The sequence below is a fragment of the Pseudorca crassidens genome, chromosome 16 (genome assembly GCF_039906515.1).
Source record: "Pseudorca crassidens isolate mPseCra1 chromosome 16, mPseCra1.hap1, whole genome shotgun sequence".
NCBI lineage: Eukaryota > Metazoa > Chordata > Mammalia > Artiodactyla > Delphinidae > Pseudorca > Pseudorca crassidens.
The window spans coordinates 23,758,424-23,784,192 of NC_090311.1; the positions used below are offsets into that span (position 1 = coordinate 23,758,424).

At 43.6% G+C, this 25,769-nt stretch overlaps 1 protein-coding gene across 2 annotated transcripts in view; it reads right to left on the reverse strand.

The window, feature by feature from the left end:
• The window catches only part of SORCS3 (sortilin related VPS10 domain containing receptor 3), a 583,956-nt gene that overhangs the window by 70,099 nt on the left and 488,088 nt on the right, over positions 1 to 25,769 (reverse strand). For both annotated transcript variants that reach the window (XM_067709471.1, XM_067709472.1), the window contains exons 10-14: positions 21,551 to 21,697; positions 19,893 to 19,995; positions 14,464 to 14,540; positions 11,465 to 11,556; positions 870 to 977 (exon numbers count right to left, since the gene is read on the reverse strand). In XM_067709471.1, coding sequence (XP_067565572.1) covers positions 870 to 977; positions 11,465 to 11,556; positions 14,464 to 14,540; positions 19,893 to 19,995; positions 21,551 to 21,697 — 527 coding nt within the window. The remainder of the gene's footprint in view (positions 1 to 869; positions 978 to 11,464; positions 11,557 to 14,463; positions 14,541 to 19,892; positions 19,996 to 21,550; positions 21,698 to 25,769) is intronic.

Here is a 25,769-nt window from a genome sequence, read left to right on the forward strand (position 1 = left end):
CCCAAACTAGCCCAGGAGCATTCTATAAGCCTTTCTGTGACAAGTCCACAGTATAGCACATTCCCCTTAATCTTGCCCAGCAGACTCCCTTCACTCTGTCCAGCAAATAATTAAAGTGTAAGATATTCCAGTCTCTTGGGAGTAGGGGAGGTGGAGAGTGGTGGGGCTTCGTATTGCTGGTGAAGGGTTCCCACAACTATTCCTCCTCACCCCCCTACCTACAGTAGTGCACACAAACACGCATAATCAACTTTTTAAGAATTAAACTGATATAATTTTAGAAAACATCAAATTATTATTATCTTCTTTAATATTCAGAAAGTACTTTGGAGCTCTTTACAGCTTTAAGACCTCTATCTCTACCATCTATTCTCATCGTAAAGGAGTGTAGAAAAATTTTCATAGCAAATTAATCTGAAATGGGACAACAGCAACTCTGTGTGTGTGTGTATATCACAGACTCTAGGAGCTTCCCTTAAAACATTCCCTGTATTCAGTAAGTTGGCTGTTTTGTTCCCTCTGTCTCCATCCCTTGTTCCTTACTAGACTGTTTTGGAAAGAGAGAAAACACATCGAAAGACTTAAGCTTTCTGTTTGCTTGGGTTTTGGATAAACGGAAATTTGTTACAATACTTTAATTTTATGAGAAACCTTAACTTTTCAGTTGGAAGCCCAGTTTCTCTAATCCTGTCAGTAGCCTCTTGAATTGGTGGGTGTTGCATAAATATGTCCATCTTACAGATGAGGAAACTTTGGTCCAGAGACTGAAATGCTTTCGTGTAAGCCTCCCTGGAGAAAGTCCATGGCCTCCATGGAAATAGAACCCAGGTCTCCAGGCTCCTTTTGACCACAGACAAAGAAGTACTCACGTCATAATTTGGGTCTCCATGCCTGCCTCCACCAGAGCTCCATCCACAAAAAGAGGAACCGAAGTGAAACCGTACTTGTTCCAGGAGTGGCCCTCGTCAAAACTCACCCTGGGTTGGAAACAAGTAGATGGAAGAGACAGCTGAAAATAAAACCACACTATTTTGCAACCAGTTTTCAGGTGATTAAATTCTCCTCTGTATCTCCCTTTCTGGTAGTTTGGATTATCAATAGTTATTAATCTTCAACATCTCCCTATATTATTATGAGATTTGATCAAAACTGCATTTCCTGGCCCAGGTACAGACAGCACCAAGAGCTGCAGAAATCGTTCAACATCTCAGAATTGAAGGAAAAAAACCACCCAGGCGGGAGGGCTTAGTGGCTGGAGTGTCATTTTTCGAGTACTCAGAATGGAACCCGAGGTTCAATTTACAGCACAATCAATTCAGCCTCTGGAGTCTCTGACACAGATAAATTCAGTAGTGTGGGGTTTACCCTATGGGAGGGGAGGTGTGTGTCTTTCAGATCAAACCTTAAAAACAGCCATTTCCTATTTGTTCAGAATGGATGAAGTATCATTTTCCCTTCCCGATGCCACTTTAAGGGGCTTTTAGGGACGATTATTGAGTGTCTGATGTTCTGGGCAACACTGTTCCATCTTTCGACCAACAGTAAGAGGAAGGTCTGGCCCTTTGTGGACACAGCATCTGAAACTCTTTAAAGGGATGCCGCTAGTGGAGAGGATTTGAGCAATCTTGAGCAGTTGCTTCCTTCCTTTTCTTGATATTATCGAGTTCCCTACCGCCCCTTGATTTAACCGGAGGACAAAGTCCAAAGACCACCTCCTCTGAGAAGCTTTTCCCAACACTTCTCCTTCCCCAAGGCAGCTTTATTTGCTTCATTTTCTGTGATTCTTTTTTTTTTTTTTTTTTGCGGTATGTGGGCCTCTCACTGTTGTGGCCTCTCCCGTTGCGGAGCACAGGCTCCAGATGCGCAGGCTCAGCGGCCATGGCTCACGGGCCCAGACGCTCCGCAGCATGTGAGATCTTCCCGGACTGGGGCACAAACCCGCGTCCCCTGCATCGGCAGGCGGCCTCTCAACCACTGCGCCACCAGGGAAGCCCTGTGATTCTTTTGGCCTGGTTAATTCTTAATTTTTCTCTGACTCCACAACACAGGATACTGAGTTCAACTGTAGAAACTCTATTTTCCTACAACACCCAGGCCTTCACCTATCATAGTGCTAAGTGATGACTTCTTAACTCATCTTGAATCCCTCCATTCAACATTAAAATCTTGGGAATTCAGGGGTCACATATGTCTTGTGCATTGTCTGACCCCCCCCATATCGCCTACATATCTTTATTACAATGCTTCTTACCTGATATTACATACATAGTTTCAAAAGATATGTCTGACTCTCCCACTGAACTGTGATCTTTTTGAGGTCAAAGACCATACTGTTCACTTTTGCATTCCTAAAATTAGCAGAAACACTGGCACATGGTACTATATAATGTTAAATGAATATATGAATAAAAAAATAAGAAGTGATTAAGGAAACTCTTTTAATCCATCCAATAATTTTTCAAGCATTACTTACACTAGCATCCATGAATTGGATGTGAATCCCTGTCCCCATTACTAGTCAACCTACTCAGTCCATTCTCTGGATATTACTTGTCTCTCTATCTTATCCTCTCTTCCCAAATAAACCGATCTTAAAAATTAGAAAGTCAGGGCTTCCCTGGTGGCGCAGTGGTTGAGAGTCTGCCTGCCGATGCAGGGGACGCGGGTTCGTGCCCCGGTCTGGGAAGATTCCACGTGTCGCGGAGCGGCTGGGCCTGTGAGCCATGGCCGCCGCAAGGAGAGAGGCCACAGCAGTGAGAGGCCCGCATACTGCAAAAAAAAAAAAATTACAAAGTCAATCTCTTTACCCAGCTAGAAAAACTAGTCTCATGCAATAAGAAGTTTTGTATTTCTGGTATACTGAGGTCCACTTCTACAAACAAAAAGCAGGCAGAGGTTATAAAAGTTTTTATGAGTTCCTAAATTATCAGTATCTGTCTTGACTTTTTATGAACAACTTTACTGAGATATCGTTGACATACAAAAACTGTATATATTTAAAGTGTATAACTTGATGCTTTGATATAGATAGATAGATAGATAGATAGATAGGGATATAGTGAAACATTGGCCACATGAAGCTGGTTTCTGAGGGGGTGGGAGTGGAGGGTGGGCAGGAGGAAGAAATGAGGAGATGTTGGTCAAAGGGTACAAAGTTTCAGTTATGCAAGATGAATGAGTTCTTGGAGATCTAATGTATAGTCCGATGATCTAATGTATAGACAAGTCAATATTGTCTTGACTTTTAAGGACTTGGCCATTTCAGCCTTTTTTTTTTTTTTTTTTTTTTTAATAGGCTGAAGGCTAAATAATCACTGAAGCTGAACCAGAGGAAGTCGGGCAGATCTGAACTGCTTCTCTTGGAAATGGGTTCCTCATTCAAAGGTGGAAACAAGAGCATAACTGGGAATGGACTTACCTTTCATGCTATGTACCCTCCTGGTTCCTAAAATAATTGTAGGTATTTCAAAGTATGTCATGGCCACTAACTAGTTAAGTCTGTCTGATAAGTCCAGAGGGTACAAAAAGATATTTGTTTAGTTTTTGGTTTGTTTATTTTGATGACTTTGGATTGATTATTGTCTTGATAGGAAGAAGCCAAAGTGGTTGAAGACCTCCATCCTTATCTCATTCTCAGAGTTTCCTTACTGATGAAGGTCAGTGATTAACATTAGCAGAAAAACTTGCAGTTGAGTGCCACCACATCCCAGGGAAGGAGGAGCCTTCACACCACTGCCATTAAGAGGGCAGAGGACAGTCATCTTTACTTTATACATGAAGATAAGACACCACAAAGTAACAGAAACAGAGGGGCCATCACAGCCTTCTGAGCTCTGAGTTCTAAGACGTAAGCTCCAAAGAAACACTGAGCCCAAGGTGGAGAGATAGGGTGTGGAAGATAAAAGCATGCTGTATGAACTGAATCCATATGGAAGGAGCAAAAGCATGGATTAGATGGAAGAATGGGATCAGCAAAAACACTAGGAAATGCCAACATCCAGGAGGAAAGGCTAGCATATACAATAACCAAAGTCTAAGGATGACATAAAATTAGCATAGGCCAGGGGACAGTTCTCCAGAGCCAGGGTGAGGAATGAATGCTGTGACTATAATCTACAGTCAACGTACCACTAGGAAGCCCAGGTTTGTGCTATTCAGGTGACTTTCTGAGAACAGTAATTTCTAACACCCGAATATTTCATGCTGAGATAATTATTAAAACCAAAACTCCCAAAGAAACTCCAAAAAAATACATTATAAAATTTAATCTCTTGAGTATCAGAAACTTGGGTCTGTCATTTGTGAGAGCTATTCTTTCAGATGACTAGGAGTTTTTAGATGTTCTGAAGTAACTGTATTGAATGGTAACCCCACGGGACCCACCTTCTCCTCCTCTATTCAATAGCTTATTAATGGCCAAGACAAAGGAATAGGGAAGCCCTTATTAGGCCGACAGGTGAAATTGAAATTGATAAGACTGCCAGTACTCAGGGAGACAGGGGTAAAGTTACAATTGACTTCTAAATAGTAACAAGACAGGACTATAGAACGAAAAGAAAATAGAATTCACCTAGCAAATATTTATTGACATCTACCATGTGCCTGGTTGGCAGTGGCCACTGTTCTGGGGATATAGCAATGAACAAGAAAGGGAAGGCCCTAGCTTCAGTGGAACTTACATTCTAGTTTGAGGAGACAAACAATATGGAGATAAATGGGTACAAAAAAATGTTAAAAATAAGTGTCATGAAGACAGTTCAAATAGAGGGATATGATAGAGAGTGAGTGAAGCTACTTTATATTGAAAATTTAAGAAAGTTCTCCTCTCTGAGGAGGTGACATTTAAACTGAGATCTGAATGATAGTAAGGAATTTGCTATGCAAAGATCAAGGTGAGAGCCATTCTGGAGGGCAAACCTGGTGTGAAATGAAGTTGCTGTATGGGAAGGACAGAAAGATGGTTGGTGGTTGTAGATTAGTGGGAAAGGGATTAATAGGAGGAAGTGGAGTCAAGAAAGTAAGGCTGGGCCAGATTACAAAGGACCTTGTCCCCAGCTGAAATGGGAGAGAGATGATTTGATTTAACCTTTACAAGATGGTTTCTTTGTGGTGAATGGATTGTCAGGCCCCAAAGTTGATGCAAGGAGATGAATCGGTGGGGGACGCATGGCAATTATAAGAGACCAAGTAAGAGAAGGGGCTTGGATAATGGTTTTAATAGTGGACACAGAAAGGGACGAAAGGTTGAGGATATTTTTACACGTAAAGTCAATAAGATTTTTAGGCTATTTTTCCAGATGAAGTCAATAGGATTTTGCTTGAACAAAAGAGAGAAGTCACAGACAACATGGTTTTGGGGGGTTAAGCAACTGGGAAAGGGGAATGTAAAGAACAGGAGAAGCAAAGCTTTTTGTTTATTTGTTTGTTTCTGTTTGGTCCACGTCAAGGTTGAGATGCTTTTTGGATTTCCGTGTTGTAACACTGTCAAGAGGACCTTCGGATGGATGGATCTGGATTTCTGGAGGCAGATCAAAGCCAGGGATGTAGATTTGGCAGTCACGTATAGGAGAGGACCAACTTAAAGCAGAATGCTTCATTAAAATGAAAAAACAAAGAGCCCCACCGCAGAGAAAGGAAAAAGAGTAACTAATGAGAAGCTCAAGCTGAAAAACAAAACAAAACAAAGCTGAGGTGATTGTTAATCACAAGGTAAATATATTCCAGCAGTGTCCCTATTGTGATAATCAAAGGCACCGTGAGTCTAGCGTGTGTTCACAGACAGGGAGCATGAATAATAAAAGAAATTATCCTTCCACCAGGTCCTCAATACTATGTTCAGTTCCAATCATTGTAGAAAACTGACAATCAATGTGATTAAAAGTAAGAAACAAGTTGTTCTAGAAACAGGTTATATGATCTGAAGATAGCTTAGGGGAAAGAAGAATAAGAGCTGAATCATTTACCATCACCTTTTAACTTTTTTAGTAAGAAAGCTTCCAAATAGTTCAACACACAAAACAGTTCAACAATCTCGAGCTACTGTTGCCTACTGAAAAGGGGTAACATCTGCGAATGAAATCAGAGAGAATGTGGATAGATGCATGAAAATATCAATTAAACAATACAGATAGAATAAGGTAAAAAAAGATTTCTATTCTTATAATTGTTCTAAAAAGGAAAGTCAAATATTTGAACAAGAATGTAAGCTCCCAAGTACTTTGTCTTGTCCTTTGGTATATCCCAGCCCCTCTACTAGTGCTGGATAAATAGTATAGGCTCAATGAATATGTGAGAAATAAATGAACAAATACATGCAATCTGTCTTGAATTGTGTATCTGATCAGTTCCCAGAACTCAGAAAGCCTAGACACAGCCATCTCTTGAGGTCCTTTATAGGTGTAGGACTCTAAAAATCGCATGCATTTCTGGAGCTGACTTACTCTGCATAGGTCTGGGATGCAGAACAAGGACTGATGGACAGAAATTACAAGTAGATTCGTTATTGCTCAGCACAAAACAATCTTCCTAACAACTAAAGCCAACATACAGGGTGGAAACTCACTCAAATTGGTCAGCTCTGTGCCGTCCTGGTGAAGTGGGGTGTCACTCTTAGGTGTCACAGAGGTATCTGCTGTAGTATGTGTGAAACTAGACTAGACTCCAAGACCCTTCCTTACTCCATGAATTGATGACTTTATAATATTGAGGTAAGTGCCACTAAAAGGAATAGAATCTTCCAAGAACAGTCAGAGTCCTCCCCGGAACACTCTAGCACAGAAATAGAGTTATAATGGCCAATGAGGATCAATGTTCCTCTTTTTGGTGGGTGCACTGCTCTATTTTTTATTATCCCAACCGCATGAGGTGATGGCATTGTAGCCACACAGAAGTCCTTCAGAGTAGCACATGCACTTTCGCCTCTCAGAGGCACGTATTGGCTGGAACTATTGTTTTCATGTGAATGTTTCTATGAACAGAATGCCAGTGTTCACCACCATTTACAGAAGAGCAAAGGAACAAGAACGGCCAGGTGATGTTGGTTTTAGTTTCCAAGAACCTCCCTTTGAAAGGAGACACTGACAGCTTGTCAGGGCTAAGCAAACGGTAGGACCCCAGCTTACCCTCCCGTGAGTAGCTCTGTCTATTGTGAGTTTTCATTACAGCGCTGCATTCCATGGGGCGCCATTGTTCATTTCACTCTGATGCTTCTAAGGTACAAAGGTAATACTGGTAATACCGGATGGAGGGCTTCCCTGAAATAGCACTTAGGTTCTAATCTCAATGCATTTAAATGTACACGGTCACAAATGGATGGGTTCATTTGTGTGCTGTTTTGTCTTCATGCATATCTAGCTACCTATCACTTCAATTTATAGGAAACAGCATGCCTTGTTAGCCTAGCTAACGTTTCCCCAGCTTTTCAATTATGATTCTCATTTTCTCTGAAAGGCGATGTAGCTATTATTTAAATTCGAGAGCCACTATACCCTTGTGGGAGAGTGGGTAGGCCAGTATCTTTTTCCTATGCAAATATATATACATTTGTATATGCTGCCAAAATAACGTACGGTGAGTCTGAGACCTACTACTGAAAAGAACAATGAACTGATCACTTAACCTTTCTTCCACTTCAAATGAGCTCTGTGTTTACCCTGAGGGTTGTAACTTAATTAGAAGCTACTGGTGATGAAGAAACTGCATTTGAGTTTCACAAGCTTGCAATTCATAAGCCAGCCAGAGACAGAATTAGTCAAGAAGTTTATAAGGAAACATTGATGATCATGATAAGGTCAGGCCCCTACAGAACACTTACTTAGCCTCGAAAGATGAGCACAAAATGCACAGGGAGATCAGCTCGGTGCTTTGTGACCACCTAGAGGGGTGGGATAGGGAGGGTGGGAGGGAGATGCAAGAGGGAGGGGATATGGGGATATATGTATACGTATAGCTGATCCACTCTGTTATACAACAGCAACTAACACAACAATGTAAAGCAATTATACTCCAATAAAGATGTTTAAAAAATAATAAAATTAAAAAAAATAAGAATTCCTGAATGAGTTAAGTGCCACTGTTGTTTGCTAGCACACACACTCAGTAGCTGGCACATGACGGTCACAGGGACTGTTTCGGAGAAGGGCATTCAGAGACAGGCAAGTAAGCAGAAGTCATGGGTGGTATCAAAGTTCAGGGAAGCATTTGTAGCATTTATGATAAATGACAGCATGAACATCCTTTAAATGGAGAAAACTCTATTTCCAAAGCTTAGTTTGAAAAATCATCTCGAATCCTTTGTAACTTGAAGTAGGTGAACAAATGGAGGTTAGTATTAGCATGACTATTATAAGAGGAAATTCAATGGGAGGCAGCTATTCTTCTGAGCTCAATAAATATTTTTTACCAACAAAAGAGATATTTCATGGAATAAGGGGAAACTCAAACTTTGTATTAATGCCTTTGAAAGGCAGGATTTGATCCTACTTACATATCCCTGAGTGAATACTGATTTTCCCAACTTGGATGGTTTCCCTCCAGACTAGACAAGTATTCCTTCTAGAAGTGATCAGGCCTCTGGAGAGAAACCACTGCAGAACAGACTGAATGCTCAAGAGGTAAGGATGCTAAGATTCGCCAAAGCCAAAACCTTCTCTATTCCTCTGCTCCATGCCAAATGTCCTCTCCTCTCCTGTCACCAAAAAGAAATAACAACAACAGCAAACTCCTGTCTTCCTTAGGACAAGGCAACTTTTGTGTAAAAGTCTCTAAAATTCAACCATGAAGTGAGCGCTAAGTCCCTACCACATGAAGGAGAGAGAGCAGGAGGGTGACAGTCAAGGGTAAGATGGGATTGCCACCCTCTTCTCCCAGGACTTACGGGGAGGAAATCTGCCAGCTGTATCTGTCTGCAGGGCATTTATCAATTACGTCATTGAGATTTAGATAGAGGTGCTTAGAACACAATGATAACGACCAAGGAATGTTACTTTTCTTGGTTAAAAAACAACAAACTTGTCTTAAGAGTCAAGCTGCCCTCCCTGAGTGTATAAGTCCTACTCAGTCCTCAATAGAGAGAACTCTTCTCACCACAGAGAGAGCGGTCTCGGTAGCAGAAGGAATTACCTACATAAAGAGAGGGTGGGAGGGAGGGAGACGCAAGAGGGAAGAGATATGGGAACATATGTATATGTATAACTGATGCACTTTGTTATAAAGCAGAAACTAACACACCACTGTAAAGCAATTATACTCCAATAAAGATGTAAAAAAAAAAAAAAAAAAAGGAATTATCTACGGATTCAACCTGAAGCCCTTAAACTGGCGTTTAAGTTCTTCTGAGGCCTACCCACCATTACTTACTCACATGCTTGATTCCAACCACATAGTCTTCTGAGTACTCCCTACATCTCCTGAATTCCAGGCTTCGTCAGAGTTTTCCCTTCCCTTGGCTTTCCTCCCATCACTTCTACTCCTGGAATCCTTTTATCAAGGATCAGCCCTCACATCACCTGCTGCACAAAGACCCCCTCACACACCGGCGGGGGGCTCTATCCGGCCTCAGGATTCCAGCAATGCACACAGTCAGCATCCTTTCGTAGACACTGCTTGGACTAAGTTCCTTATCTTGACTATGATCTCCCAGAGGACAGAGACCATGTGATAAGCCTCTGTGTACTCATTAAAGTATCTGGAAAATTGGCAGGTAAAAGAGAAGAGCAACCATGATAGAAACCCAACTTGGTGCTGCAAGGTACTAGCTGTGTAGCTCTGAGCAAAGTATTTAGCATGTCTGCATTTTAATGCTACGATAAAAAGAGTACCCACAGGAAAATGCATAGGGTGGTTTCAAGAAGGAACTTAGGTAATTCATGGAAAGGGCCTAGAACAGTGCCTGGAATTTAATAATCCCTGAGTAAATGCTGACTATCATTACTATCAAGTAATTCCACTCTTCTGATACTACCCAAAAATTACAAAAGCAGTAGTAAAAGGATGATAAACAATTACATTAGGAACTTCTTCAAGCTCATGCTTGAGTTGGCAGGGCACTGTTTGTGTGTGTGTGTGTGTGTGTGTTGTTTTTGTTTTTGTTTTTTTTCTACAAACGGCTTTAACGTAATAATTGGCCAAACTAAGAGAAACTTTAAATCCTTGCCAAGGTGGCTGAAGCTTGAATTTGGTACCTGGGGATCCTAAGCTGATTTTTTCTTTTCCTGATTACAAACTGATGCTTCGAAGTAAAACTCTTACTCTGAAAGGGTTAGTCTCCCAAAATCAAGGGCCTGGGAGTTATGCCAGCATCCATCTTCCAGCCCATGGTGAATCCCAACAACTGTATTCTAGATAGCATTCCCTCTACTACCAGACATTCACTCTTTCAAATGTTCGTTCTGCTGAATTTGAAGCCTGAAATTCTTTCCCTTCAGGATATAAACATACACGATACTTATCCATCCTCTGCCAAAAACAAAAACATCATCATCATCATAATATATTCTCACTCAACTCTTTGTCTTCCCTGGAGGGTCTTACATACATACACTCAACTGCATTCCATAATCTACTTTCTTGGGAAGGATTATCTACATTGTCTCTACTTTACTTCATTCTTTGTCATTCATTCATCTACTCATTCATATACTGCACTCTACCTTTCAACCCCACCTCTCTTGTGAATCTACCCTAACAAAGATCACCAATGACCTCTTACATTGCTTAATTCTAGATTGTTTTTCACTCCGCAAAATCTATTCTGATTATAGAATTTGGTGCTATTGATCACCCCTTCCTTCAGCATCCATGAAAACATTTCTCCTGTGTTTTTATCTTTTTTGGCTATTTCTCCTTAGCCTCTCCTATAATTTCTTCCTCTGCTCTGCATGTTGGTATTCAACAGTATTCCACAGGAGTCCCTGTTTTCTCCCTTTTGTACCCACTTTCATGAGGCGTGCAGCCTACGGACATGGCTTTAACTACCACCTAACGGCTAGTGACTCCAAATCTAAAGTGTCATCCCAGACCTCTCTCCTGACCTTCAGACGAATGTATCTGACAACTGATCTTCACCTCTGCTTGAATGTTCCTAGATATCTCAACTTCAACTGGTCTAGAACTGAACTTAGTATTGCTACATGCACCTAACCCTCTTCTTACAGCAATGTCCAGCTCCTGTATTTTGGACTGTTAATCTTGACTGCTTGAACTTGAAGGCCCTTCCTGCTCATTTCTGGCTCATCTGAGCACCCATTCCTACCACCCCACTGTATTCATTATACTTCCCCATCTAAATCGTCTGGCCTGCTACTGTTACCAAAGAGTTGGATGATGTAATGTACATCAAATGGATGGATGGATGAAGAAATGGATGAAGAAATGGGTACAACGGGTAGAAAATCATGCAGAATAACTTGTCCCAACCTTTTCCACTAAAACGTTGCTCATTAATAGGGTAGGGAGCTGTCCTTACCACAAATGCCTGACTGGCAGAGGTGTGTGTTTCATGGCCACGAGGACGCCACCCCAGTCTAGGAACCAGACATTGTACTCTTCATCAAAGATCTGGAACAACAACAACAATAACAATCATAGCAACGCCTTACATTTGCATAGTGCTTGACAGTTTACAAAGTTTTTCACATATATTGTTTCATCTAGATTCCGCCCCTGCCAACAACCCTATCAGGAAGTTTGGCAAGTAATGTCATCCCCATTTAATAGATGAGGAAATGGGCTTGTAGAGAACAAACAATTGTCCCTCGGCTACTCAAGTGGCATTTCCAGGGCTCTTTCCCCAGTACTGTGAGCCAGTGTGCCACCAGAGGTTCAGGCAACAAGACGCATGCTCAACTAGATAACTCAATGGAAAATATGACTTCAGAAACTTCCCCTCTTTTCATCTGAGTAACTGGCTACTCAGCTTTCTCTTTCTCATCTTTTCAAATGAGACGTTTGCTAATTTATAAATGGCCTGTGTCTTTCTCATCTTTTCAAATGAGACGTTTGCTAATTTATAAATGGTGTCTTATAAACATTTATAATGTTTATAAATTATCTATGAACTTAAAGGACAATTCCTTTTAGACCTGGAGACATTATGATCGACGTGATGACTGAGTTCTCAGACTTCGCCACCACCTCCTAAGTTCCCATGCAAGTTGGATGAAGACTTAAGTTTAGTGCTAGGGCATCCTCACTCTAAATGCTCACTAGGACACCATGCTTCCTCGGACCCAGAGTTACTGATTCTTTGGTTTATTTGTCCATTACCTATTCACCCATCCACTCACTCATTCACTCATTCAGTGATCCAGCCATCCATCTACACAGGCATTTACTAGGCACCTGCCATGATGCAAGTCTCAGAGCCTTAGTTTAGACCTAACCCCACATATAGCAACACTTCTACAGTTTATGACTTTTAAGTCTTCAACCTAAGACAGAAAGAATACTTCTCCACCGGAGAACCAGTTCTCTCCTCTAGATCATCTAGATGAAAGTGGAACTGGAGACTTCCTCTAGCTCTTAACCACTAATGGTGGCTCTTACAGCCTGGATGGAGAGGTTGGGGTGGTGGGTTAAGTGAGAAGTACTAGAAGGGGTAAGAGAGTATAAGTAGACTTAAAAGGGAGAGAATAGGAGTGGTGTCTCCTATAAACATGTCCTAGGGAACACCACAGAGGAAAGTAAATGGACTCTCAGGCCTAAACCTTTCAATTGGTTTTATTTCTCATATTTGCCTTTAAATGCCCACACTAATGGTGAGCCTTAATGCACGAAAGACTTAAGGGATATTCATTTATATGTCAGATATAAACACAGACTCTGAGCCCGTAATGCTAGCTTTTCTCTCCAGAGCTCAAAGCCACGTAACAGAAACACTGGACTGAAGTCTGAGGGTAAGGACTACAAGAAGATTCTTGGCACTGAGGAGGAGAGAGAAGTTATTTTCTTCACACTTTCCTCTCTGTTGTATCATTCTGGCCACGGCTAACTCTTGCCCTGTCCAGCAATGTAGTGGAAGCTGGAATCCTAAGTTGTTTGGGAAAAGAGAAAAGAAAACCAAACTGGTGACAACATAAGGAAAGAATGTAACCGTGGCCACCTGGCCAGGTGAGCTATTTCTTGTGTTGGAGGGACAATGGTTTGTCTGTTGGGAGCTGCTAGACCAGAAGAGTTTACATTCCAGTTGCTACCCCATTCGGCACTTGTAAGAGAGTATCTTATATTTTTAAGGTATGTTCTTATTTTATGTGTCTGTTCCTCATCTACCTGATCCCCTTGTGGGCAGGAATCTTAACTTATTCTTTGTTGCAGGCCTTACAGTAGTTAATATAGGACTTGTGTCTAGTAGGTCCTGGGTAATTTATTTTTTGAGGGTGGTAGTAGTGACAGTGGTGGCAATGGGGGTGGCGATGATAATGTTGGTGATGGAGATGATAATCTTCACTAAGGGACCCAAACAGAAGCTTGTGCAAGTAGATTTCAGATGGTGGCTTCACCTTCATCCCTAAGACATTTAGTGCTCTTCGTCTTCCTCAGATAGAAACCTTCTCACCTTTAAGACTCAGTAAAACGTCACCTCTTCTTGTGAAGCCTTTCCCAGTTTCCCCAAGGAGAATCAATTCCTCCTTCTTCTCCGCAAGCAAATAATGCCACTAAAATAACGCAACCGCTCTAAACTACAGTTAGTTATTTATGAACCTGTGTCCTCTGCTTAATTCTGAGCTCCACGAGGAAAGGGACTCCAAAGTATTCAACTGCCTCCTCAGGTTTATACCTGACACCCAGTTGACATTGTATAAATCTGTGTTGTCCAATATAGTAGCCACATGAGACAACTTAAATTTAAATTGATTAAAATAAAACATTCGGTTCCTCTGTCACACTAGCCACATGGGACGGTATAGATGCAGAACATTTCCATCACTGTTCAAAGTTCTATTGGACAGGGCTGCAAGAAAAAGTTTGTAAAACTGAATTAATTTTTCATGTGGTCATGTAACTATTAAGCTGTCTCATACTTAACATGGGCCTACATAATACTGAAGCCATCACAGACTTCCACGGCTTTGCTGGTCTTAGCATTCTACCGCCTTCCTCTTGTAGATAAAGAAACAGACCCAGAAACGTAAAGACACCTACTTGCCAAGACCCCGTGGCACATTAACGATAGAAACTGTTTTATTGGCTGCATCTACTCACACCGGCACGGTAATTCGCATCTGGTCTGTTCCATACATGTTGCTGAATGAAAGAATGAACAAATTGGGAAAATCCCAGTTTTTCTTATGCCCTGCCCAGCTCTTCCCATTGCCCATCTAATCTGCCAGCTACATTGACCAAATAGAAGGGCTGCTTCAGTTTTTTTGCACCCAAAAAGTCATAACAAGCCTGAGAATCTATAAGAAAGATGTTGGCAGAACTTGCCCTAAATGGTTCCTCCCTGCCCCCGAATCTCCCAGTTACCTGTCTCCATGTGTTGCCCCCATCGGAAGAGATGAACACGTTGATATCAGTATATGAGAGCTCTGCGCCAATGTTGCCTGAAACAGAAGCAGATCATTTGAAATTGTCAGGCGGTTTACAGATGACGTGTGCTTGGGGTTGGGTGAGGGGGTAGCAGAGAGTAAAGATTTTCCAAGTTATTTTTAGAATAGATTCGTACAGTCTGTCTTTGATGCCATATCAAAAACCCAGCAGGAAGATAACCTAACACGGGAAAAAAATGAATAAATAAATAATATGACAGGGATGCATCTTTAAATGGTAACACTCAAAGACCAAATATGGATAAGCTTGGACCTCTTGAACTACTCATTCATACCATTAATCTCTTGAAAATTAATCTTGATGGTGGCAAAGAGAAGAGAAAACTATCATGCTGCCTCTAGGAACACCTTCCTCCTCATGTATAAATTTAGCCTATGAAAAACTGGTGTGTGTATGAGTGTGTGTGTGTGTGTGTGTGTGTGTGTGTGTTTCCAAGTAAACTTGCCAATATGTTTCTTGAGTGCCAGGCAGTTGAGTAATCCATTAGTATAGGCAGTTGAGTAATCCATTAGTATAGACTATGTAACGAAAATTATCCAGTGCCCAAAAGAATATGACAATATTCAGCAGACCATGGCCATCCAGCATGGCAGGAGAAGTCACCTGGTTTATGCCCAGCCTGACTACACTTTATCCCTTCACGCCGTTTCTTCCTCTCCCCTTCTTTTTCTTCCCCTTGTATTAATACTTCATCACCTTGTGGTTATGTTTATTAAAAACAAAAAAGTGGTCGGGCTTCCCTGGTGGCGCAGTGGTTGAGAGTCTGCCTGCCGATGCAGGGGACGCGGGTTCGTGCCCCGGTACGGGAAGATCCCACGTGCCGCAGAGCGGCTGAGCCACGGCCGCTGAGCCTGCGCGTCCGGAGCCTGTGCTCCGCAATGGGAGAGGCCACGACAGTGAGAGGCCCGCGTACCGCAAAAAAAAAAAAAAAAGAAAGTGGTTAAGATTTCCTAGTCTATCTGTATTGCCCAAATTTGCCCACACAGCCCCTGAGCCCAGAACAGTGCCCCAAACTTGGAAGTGAGTTGCTCGATAAGTAACTGCAACAAACGAATGAGTAAAAAAGTGAACGAATCATGTTCTGATGTTGATGTGCATTTGGGGGGGTCTTGAGAAGCAGGAAAAGTACCCTAAACATGTAAGAATTTACCACTGAGGCGGATATGTTTTCTTTAAAAATAGCATGAAGGGAATGTTAGCTCCCTTCACATCAGTAGCCTAAATAAGAGCACAATAAAAATGCAATAATGAAAATGTTAATGGAGCTGCTGACATTTAATGCTTCAAGATGAGAATTTCAAGGCGGGCTACAGCTTGTCAAGCTCCCATCGGCATCAGGGAGCACACAGCTAGCCAACTTGTTTTGACCCTCAGGCTTCCAAAAATACCCCTGGGGCTCAGGGCTCAGGCAGTCAGTATCAGTGGGGTGGGGACAGGCATGGTGAGCGGCTCTCAGGAGATGTGTCTGGAATTTGGAATTCCACTCTTCAGATCCAGGTTTTAGAAGACACAGATGAAGAAAGAAAAGAGGGACGGGGCAGAAAATGTCAACTTGAGTCTTTTAATGATGGCTGCCTGGGACATTGTGCTAAGAAGGATCCTGAAGCCATATTTGGTTTCAACAGAATAGAGTTCGGTGATCTATTAGTCACGTCTACCAAGGGTGGCAGAGAGGGGGGAAGTGGGTATAAAGTCCCCCTAGAGCTGGAATCTGCCAGCCCTGTCATGGCTTCTCAGGCTCTGTCTCATCACCTCTTGCCCTCTTCAGGAGCCGGTTCTGCCTACATCCTAAGCCTCTCTTTCAAAGCTTGACCCAGATTGATTTTGGAGGTGTGGTGGTGGTGAGAATCCAAGGCTCCCAGTGAAGACTGTTTTGGGAGTATCTTGGGTCAATTGAAAGGACCCCTGAAACAAATGCCGCTGATCACAGGAACTAGAAAGTCAGTTCCCAGAGGGAAGGACAGAGGAAAGGGGTCCAGGATGATTCGATCTTTGAACATGTTCAGTCCCTAAGTGGACCTGTGGGGAGGAAATCTCTGACAGGGAGAGTCAGGGTTATGGCGTCAGAGAAGAAAGATCTGAATAATGTGCCTCACTGGCTAAAGCAGAACTGGAGGGGGGCTTCCCGAGGTGGCCTCTAGCCAGATTGGAGGGAGAGGTAGCTGGTCCCCGCTGAAGTGATGTGATAGGAGGGAGAAATGGGGAGAGGGATGGAAAACGGGGAGCTCCTCTCAGCAACACCTTAGCTTGGAAATCACAGAGGTGCTGCTGCCCTTTTGGGCATGTGCAAACAACACACTTTTAAGCCCTATATCCTCCCAGGGCTACCTTTCTCTGCTCCTTAGTTAGACATGTGTAAAGGAAAGAAAGAAAGAGAGAGACAGACTGAGAGAGAGAGACCGAGAGAGAGAGAGAGACCGAGAGAGAGAGAGAGAAACTTTTAACATCCTCTGGGGTTAGAGATGCTTCTCTCACCACCACTGATGCCCACTGAGGGTGTAAGTGCAGGGGGAAGCAGACAGTGCGCAAGCCACTGCAGGAAAGGGAAGCACCTCCATGGAGGGGACAACACAAGGGTACGAGCATTCAGAATGTACAGGAAGCATGGCAGGAAGCCTGGGGTAGCTGTGGAGCGGGCATGTGAAGAGACTCAGGGCTAGGTCTGGCTGAATGGCTACTGGACAGACTAGACTTGGAGCCAGAGGGAGTGTGAGTGAGGGCACAACACCTGCCCCCTGCCCTCCATCCTTCAGGTGTAAATCGAGGACAAGAGTAATCGCCTTTTCCACATCATAGGGCCGTTGTGCGATCAAGGCTAGGAAAGTGCTTTGCACACCTTAAGGCCCTGGGAGGATGTGAGGCCTCGACGACTAGCTTGAAACCACAGTGGTAAGGATAGTAAGAACCCTAGCGCTTCTTTTTTTTTTTTTTTTTGCGGTACGCGGGCCTCTCACTGCTGTGGCCTCTCCCGTTGCGGAGCACAGGCTCCGGACGCGCAGGCTCAGCGGCCATGGCTCACAGGCCCAGCCGCTCCGCGGCATGTGGGATCTTCCCGGCCCGGGGCACGAACCCATGTCCCCTGCATCGGCAGGCGGCCTCTCAACCACTGCGCCACCAGGGAAGCCCGACCCTAGCGCTTCTCATGGCTAAAAGCAATTGGCAGACTCTCCAGACTGGAATTCCATCTGCCTCGTGAGATGTGGCCTCACCAGGAGCCTCAAACAGGGACAGCACAGGGGATGTCCTGTCATCCCCACAGCTTCCGGGAGCCCTCATCTCAGTGAGAGGTGGGAGGACGCAGTGAGGAGCGGAGAGGAGAGAGGCCAGGATCGCTGACACCTGAAGGCAGGTGAAATGCATGGAAAAGGATCCTGGAGAGACAGGCTCCATTCAGGCCAATGAAGCCATCCTAGGATAACTTCATAATTATTCTCCCGATAGCGAACAGCCTTCCAGTTACAAGAGTGACAAAGGGAGAGAAAAGGAACTAGTAAATTCTCATGTATATGGACAAGAAAGTTTCAGAATCCAATCCTTAATGTCTATGTGTCTGTTAGCTTACAAAGACTTAGCACTAGAGTAATTTCGAGGCACGTGATGGCCTCAGATAGTAACAACCACAACTAACCTACCTGACTATGCTCTGAGCCCTCAGCGGGATCTTCCATCTCTAATTCTCTCTAATTCTTACAACACACTCACAAGGCAGGGAACAAAAAAAACCCAAAAACAACTTCATTTGCAGATGAGGAAAATGAAGCTCTGAGGTTAAGGAACTAAGCCAAATGCATAAGTCTCGTAAGTGTCAGAGGTCAGCTTGGCAAGCAGGACTACAGGGGTCCTGAGTGCGTTCATTCATTCCGTGAATGCAGAGTGAACGCATATTATTTATGGATTCTCTTGAAGGAGATGTGCAAACCATATTCTCCTGGTGTAAGAAGAGCAGTTCTCAATTTCTGTAACATTAACAATGGTAATAGGTGACATGTACTGAGTATTCGATACGTCCTAGGCACTGTTCTGAACACTTGAAATCCACTGCTTCATTTAATACTCCAATTCCATTATGTTGGTATTATTATTCCCACTTTGGCAATGAAAACACCAACGTTCAGAGTGGTTAAGGCACATAGAACCATGCCTGACTATACAGTTAGCATTTATATTTTATAATTGATTACTGTTTTTCAGCGTTCCTTCCACTCCAGTCCAGAGTCTCCTATAGGCCTTGAGGAGAGGCAGAGAGCACAGCAGTCCCAGAGCTGGGAGGTCCAATCAGCATGGATGATGGTGTGTGGGGTTCACTCCCCCCAGCCAGGAGAACACCAATAGAGCCTGCCCTCACCTCTCACTGTCCTGGGCTCCCTGAAGCCAGTGGCGTTAAATAGGGTGGCTCCAGTTCCTACCGGGCGGAGGGGAGTAGTCTGAGGTGTCAGAAGGCTATGCCAGCTGCCAACCTGATTCGAGTGGATGGTCACTGGTGGTGCTAAAAAGTTCATACAGCTGGAGGCTTGGAGAAGAAAGTCACGTCTACGAGAGCAGTAACGCCAGCGGCTGGAGCTTCAGGTCGATGAGAGAAAACAGACTAAACCATCTCAGCAAGTTGCTGTGAATTTATCTGCTTTCATTAGAAAAAGAGCTGCCTCATAGCAGAGCTCTAACTTCGAAGATTAGAGGCCTGCCTTGCTTTATGCCATCAACTATTCCTGCAAAGGTGTGTGGAAATCAAATGCATGCTAAGCAGAGCACTTTCCCCCAGAGATTTCCATGTTCATCTCCGAGTTGTTTTATCTTCATTTCTGATAGACGTTCAGTGGACAGTGCTTCCAACAATACAAATTGGAGTTTTTCTGCCCTTTCCCCCAGGCTGTCAGCCAAGCGGGTTACTCATGTGTAAACAAACCTTTACATGCACCAGAGACCTCCTGATTAAAAACAGCCCTGGGGTGAAACCCTTTGTAAAGAATCCTCTGTGCAAAAAGAAAACTACCCCAACTCATACTTGGTGAGCTAGGAAGTTCATGTATCACGTTTTCTTAAAGTGAGAATTCCCTATTACAAACAACCTTTCTGATCTATCAGTTTACTTGGAGAGGAACCCTGGCCTCTTGCTAAGCACAGGGTACTGCCCTGTGACCATGTGAGATGTTGCATTTACCAAAAGTTGCAAGTGTCTGGAGCTCTTTTACTGGGTGATTAGATTGGTCTTGGAGTCCCACAGATCTTGCCTGTTTTCTGGGAAGAGTGCCCATAGCTTTTATCTGATGCTCAAATGATTCCACAGAGGTCGTAACATATTCCAGAAGCCCTCAGTGAGGAAGAAGCCCAGGGAATGTCTTCCTTACCTGTGGCCACCACGAGCCCTGGAGCCGTCTCCTTGCTGGAGATTCTCCCTGAGGAATATGGATTTTCAGAGATCTGCAAGTGTAGATGTAGGGAGCAGAAGGGCTAAAATAGAGGAGGAGAAAGTGGCTTCATTCCAGGAAGCTCCTGACATGCACCCCTGCCCCACCAGATATGGGGCTCCCAGGTGTTCAGCTTCCAGAAACACCAAGGATTGGATGTGAGCCACTCACTTAGTTTGGGGCACAAGTCATCTCTCCCTGAGCAGCTGATATGTTCACATCAGAAGCTGCCCTGAGCACCATTCATAGGCCCCATCCTGTCCCTGTTGCTGTCACAATTGTAGGCTTCCCCTCTCTTCCTCACCCCTACCCATCCATCAAGGTCCAGTTCATGGTCAGCCTTATGAAGCCTCCCAGACCATTCCTTCCCACAGGATGACACTGATCTTCTCCCATCACTGGGCTTGGCCATCGTGCTCTGCTTCTTGGAGCCCTAACGGGCCACTGGGAGCAGTGAAGTGGGGAAGTAAGTGAGACAGTCTCAGGCCCTCTACCCTCTTCTTCAACCAGATGGTCCCTGTTTCTGCTTTATGTATTTGGTTCCTGTTTATAATTTTACTTTGAATTTTACTTAAAATGTTTGAAGCCATTATTTGAAACTCATAAGTTTGTGTTCTTTCTTCAGTTACTTATTTATCCCTTTTTGAGTTTCTTGAAAAGGATTAGGGATTTATAGACACCATATAATAAATAAAAATAAACGAACTGTGAAATTGGGGAAAGGAGAAAATTAGGTAATAAGATGAATCCATGGGTAAGGTTTGGGGAAAGAAAATTCTTGCTGCGACCAGTTCTTGCATACAGGCAGGCACCTGTCTCTGACCTTCCTAGTACCCCAAATCAGAAGCATGGAGCTGGACTGAAAACTACAAAACGGGAAAGGCCCTGTTAATCCTATTTACCACTATATTCCCAGTTTTTAACATAATGTCTAGAATGTTCAGTAAGTTGCAAAAGGCAACTTTTTTTGCGAAGGGGAAACATAACCATTTCTGGGACCTTAGAAAATTTTCTCAAATAGGTCCTCTTTGTGAGGGCACTGAGAGTTGTGAATTTCACTGTTAATTATCTGTCTTCCCTCCTCACATGGAGTTGCACCTCCATGGTGCCTACCCCAATATTCCATACAGCTGGAACCCTGGGAATGCTGAGAGATTAACTCTGTCCCGTGTGGACATACCAGCCTGACATTCCTTGGGCTTCCAAGGCAAATGTTGCTTACCTTGCCCACCATCAGGCACTTATCATCAAGCACTGTACCAGCATCAGCTAATAGGTATTTACCACTGCTGAGCTCTGTCTGGGACCCTTGGGCACAGGCTCTTTCTTTAGATAAGAAAGATAAAGATGTTTCTTTATCTTCCTAGGAGTTGGAGCACATAGTATATTCTCAGTAAAGGTTTGTGGAATTCAACTGAACTTGCCATCCAAGTGATATGGCAGTCTGAGTCCACAGGTCAGTGCCCTGGGACCTGTAGGCCATCCCTGCTCAGCACCAGAAAAGATCCTAAGCCCTCCTTGATGGAAGAAAGCCCCCGCTGGAGCATCCCCAGGTAACCAGCCTGCCCTGTGGTCTCACATGAGACCGGGGGACTGACCAGCAGGCAGTGTACTGGGCTTCCTCTCAGGTCCACGTCTGGAGCTTGCAGGAGGCGCCAATCCCTGCCCTTGTTGTAAGTGATGTAGGTCTTCACTTGGTCATCCACCTTCTTGTTTGCCAGGAATATCCCTCTGATACCTGCTACCTAGGAAAAAGGGCGAGAGATGGAGAACAATGTTGGGCCAAAATGCCTATAGTTTTGGAGAGGCCCTGGGAGAAGCCCCAGCATTTTCCACAGCGTGTGGGGGTACAACAGAGGAAAAGAGGAGGAACATGGTGAGAAACGTCACGTGCCACGTGGTCTCCAAAAGAAGTTTAAGTTCATCTCTGCTCCCTCCACCCCCACAAACCAGATGTCCCACTTCCCTATTATTCATCTGCTTTGCCCTACTCTGCAGGTCTCTGCACTTTGTTCAGAGGGCTTTATCCTTAATTAACTATCAACATTCCCTCTGGGGTGGGAGTGGTTGATAACAACTGAAGGAGTTACTCCTTCTAGAGAACATTTGGGATTAACAGATACAGGCTACTATATATAGAATAGATAAACAACAAAGACCTGCTGTGGAGCACAGGGAACTATAGTCAGTATCTTGCAATAACCTATAATGGAAAAGAATCTGAAAAAGAATATATATATGTATATAGACATACATATATATGTATAACTGCATCACTTCACTGTACACTTAAAACATTGTAAATCAACTATACTTCAATAAAAATTTAAAATAAATAAATAAAAACAGAGAACATGGGATTTTGCTCAGGAGGGGCTTGTCGACAGGTTTTCAAGGCATCAAGGTATAATCTGTAACGGGAGAAGTCCAGGTGTCCTGATTAATAGTGAGGTGGATATTTGGGGGCAGGTGACCCAGCTTGGCGACCTGGCCCCTGTCACTGGCTGTGCCACCAGCTCACTGGGTGACTTTGGATAATTCCCATATTATCTTGGGTCTCAGCCAATGGTCATTTTGAAAGAGCCCTTCCCTTCCTTTCTGTCCTCAGTCAGCTGGCAAAGGACACAACAGATAATGGAGAGCGCTCTTGCGAGAGTTCCGATGTATTGGGATTTGCACGCCCTTGATATTCTGAAGGAAGAAGAGTATCGCCACAAAACAAGTAGCCAGAGAATGAGGACATTTATGATCCAGAAGCGTTCGAGAGTAAGTACAGATCTGACTCACTTTTATTTCTTCTATGCCTACATCTGGGCAATCAGAAGAGATATTTAGAATGACAGCAATCTATGTCAAGGAAACATTCCTTTGACTTCTGGTTCAAGTGCCAGGATTTTCCGAAGGAAACGTAATTCAAATTGTTTAAATATATATAAATAAGAGGTAGAATGGCAGGTTTTCTGGATTACACTCAGATATCTCAAAATTTTAACTGTACTTATCCCCATTATTTGAGGGTCATCATGAATTGAGGTTTACTGCAGTTCTGAGAGGATGCCAGTGGGAACAAAAGGAAGGAATTTCACAGAAGTGAGTTCTTTTAATGACATAATTTACCTGATGAAATGAGAAGTGCTTTTCTTTTTTTTTAAGTAACCTGACTGGCCTTGAAAGAGAATAGAGAATGCCAACCCAAATACAAAACAACAAAGAACTACAAAAATGGACAGAGGATGTCAGGAGGAGAACAGTGTTATCTGGGAAGGACACCACCAGGGGAATTTGACAAAAGGCCAGTGATGGAACTGATTAGCTTCCTAATGTGAACAGAGGGTGGGTAAGGACAGAAGCCAAGGTGGGGAGAGGAGCAGCGTTGTCAGAGTTATGCCCTTCCCTGGAGGTACCCTCCCTGCTGCTTAAAGTCAGTGCCATTTCATGAAGGCCGGCACCTTACACACTCAGTCAAGGGCTGTGAGGCCCTCAGATCACCTCGGTCTTTAAAACCAACTGCAAAGTTGTTTCTCTCCAACCAATTACCAATAATTCCTCACAGAAAATGGAATCTGTGTTTCCTTAGAACCTTCTGCCTGATGGGGGCCCTTTGCTATTCTCTTTAGACACAGAGCTGGTGTCTTTTCTGATGGAGCACCAGATAATGATTCCATAGAACTCTTCCCCCTAAGCCAGCCCCCTGCCCCCAACATGTACCCAGGGCCTTGATATCGAATTTCTAGAACATATACAGGTCAGAATCAGACTTCTGTCTGTCACCATCATCCCCTGCCTCCTAGCTCGATACATTCTAGCGTGAATTACTAGCCACTTAGCTGCTTCTCGTGTTCTCTGGATGAGCGCGTTTGGAAAATATAATATGCCAATATTATATGACCATATTCCCACTAAGAACTCCACCACTCAGACGGCTATTTTCTGTGTGCCTCACATAGTCTGAGAGAAAAATCAGGAGAATGGAGACTGAAAATATATAGAAGGAGAGATTCTGAAGGAACCCATCTGCACCTCTGAAGGTGTTTCTCCTGCAGTTGCACCTAATGCCAAAGCAATCTCAGTCCTGTCTGCCTGTCTGGGGGAAAAGAAAAAAAAAGATAAAACACTTCCCACTTGTATTTGGATTGTTCAAAGCCCTTATGTTATTGCTGAATTGCTTCTTGGCTTCATCTCTTGTATAAATGGACTATAAGCTTGGAGGGCACTTTGTTTTCTGTATCTTAGGCCAATAGCTTTCAAACTTTTCGATTGCAATCCAAGTATGAAATACATTTCTGTTGGCGCCCAGTAGACTCATACCCATATACGCATGTATGTGTACACACACAGCTACACACATATCTGACCCAAAAGTTCCAGGAAACACTACTTACCTGCACTACGTGCAACGTAAAGGAACTGGGGAATGAAACACACGTTTTAACTCTTCTCCATCCAAGGAGGTATTTGGAATCTGATCAACTTAAAAACATGCTTCTGCCCACTGTGGTTTGAAATCAGCAGCACAGCTGCTGCTGTTAGCCCCAAGAGTTCAAGGAGAAAGGTACCAGCTTGCAAGGTGGTCCCCAGAGAAGAGGGTAGTACAAGGTCCCAGGCCTGCATGGCCCACTTTCCCTCTGGGAATCAATTTGAGGTGCAAAGGGACACTGACAGCAGCCCCTTGGCAGAGCACTGAGTCCAGGTGGCATAATCATCTGTCGCTCACCCCCATGCCCTCAGGACAAGGAAGCCAGGGCTCTGCTGAGAAAAGCAATTACCATGGTTTGCCTTGAGCTGTCCCTAGAGTTGGACCTGTTGTGAGGGGCCGATGAAGGTCAGTTGGGGAAAATGTCCCCACAGGGTCTACAAGTAGCCGTCCATCTGTCCAAAGAAGGGTAATGTAAGGTCATGATAAAGCAGTGGGTGGAGGGCAGGCACTAGAGACACAGAAAGCAATAAAACATCAATAAGATGAGCAAAGAGGCCAGAACACTAAGGATGGCTCAGAGTTTCATTTTATGCATCCAAGTATAGTGAGGTCATGATAATTAGTCATTAGGAAATTTAAACGAAACTAATGAGGTGCCACTAGGACCCTAAAAGAATGTCTAAACACACGTGTGTGCACACACACACTCACACACACACACACAACTGATAATACCAACTGTTGTTAAAGACATGAAGCAACTAGAACTCGCATACATCTCTGGCGGGGATACAAAATGATACTGCCACTTAAGAAATGGTTTGCTGGCTTTTTATAAACATACGCTGAGATTCAATCTAGCAGTTCTACTCCTATGTATTTACCCACGAGAAAGAAACACTTATGTTCACATAAATGTTTATAGAAATTTTATTCATGATCACACAGAACTGGAAACACCTTGAATGACCTTCAACTGGTGAATGAATAAACAAACAAGGATACACCCAGGCAATGCAGTATTACTCAGCAGTAGAAAGAAAGGAACATCTCTTGATATTCAACAACATGTGTGAATCTCAATGTACTATGTGAAAGAAGCTAGACTCAAAAGACTCCCTTTTTTGCATTCATATGAAAATGTAGAAAAAATAAAACTGGAGGGACAGAGCGAAATCAGATTGGTTTGCCAGTGACTTTTGGTGGGAGGAAGATGACTACAAAAAGGCCATAGGGGCTTCCCTGGTGGCGCAGTGGTTGAGTCCGCCTGCCGATGCAGGGGACACGGGCTCGTGCCCCAGTCTGGGAAGATCCCACATGCCGCGGAGCGGCTGGGCCCGTGAGCCATGGCCGCTGAGCCTGCGCGTCCGGAGCCTGTGCTCCGCAACGGGAGAGGCCAC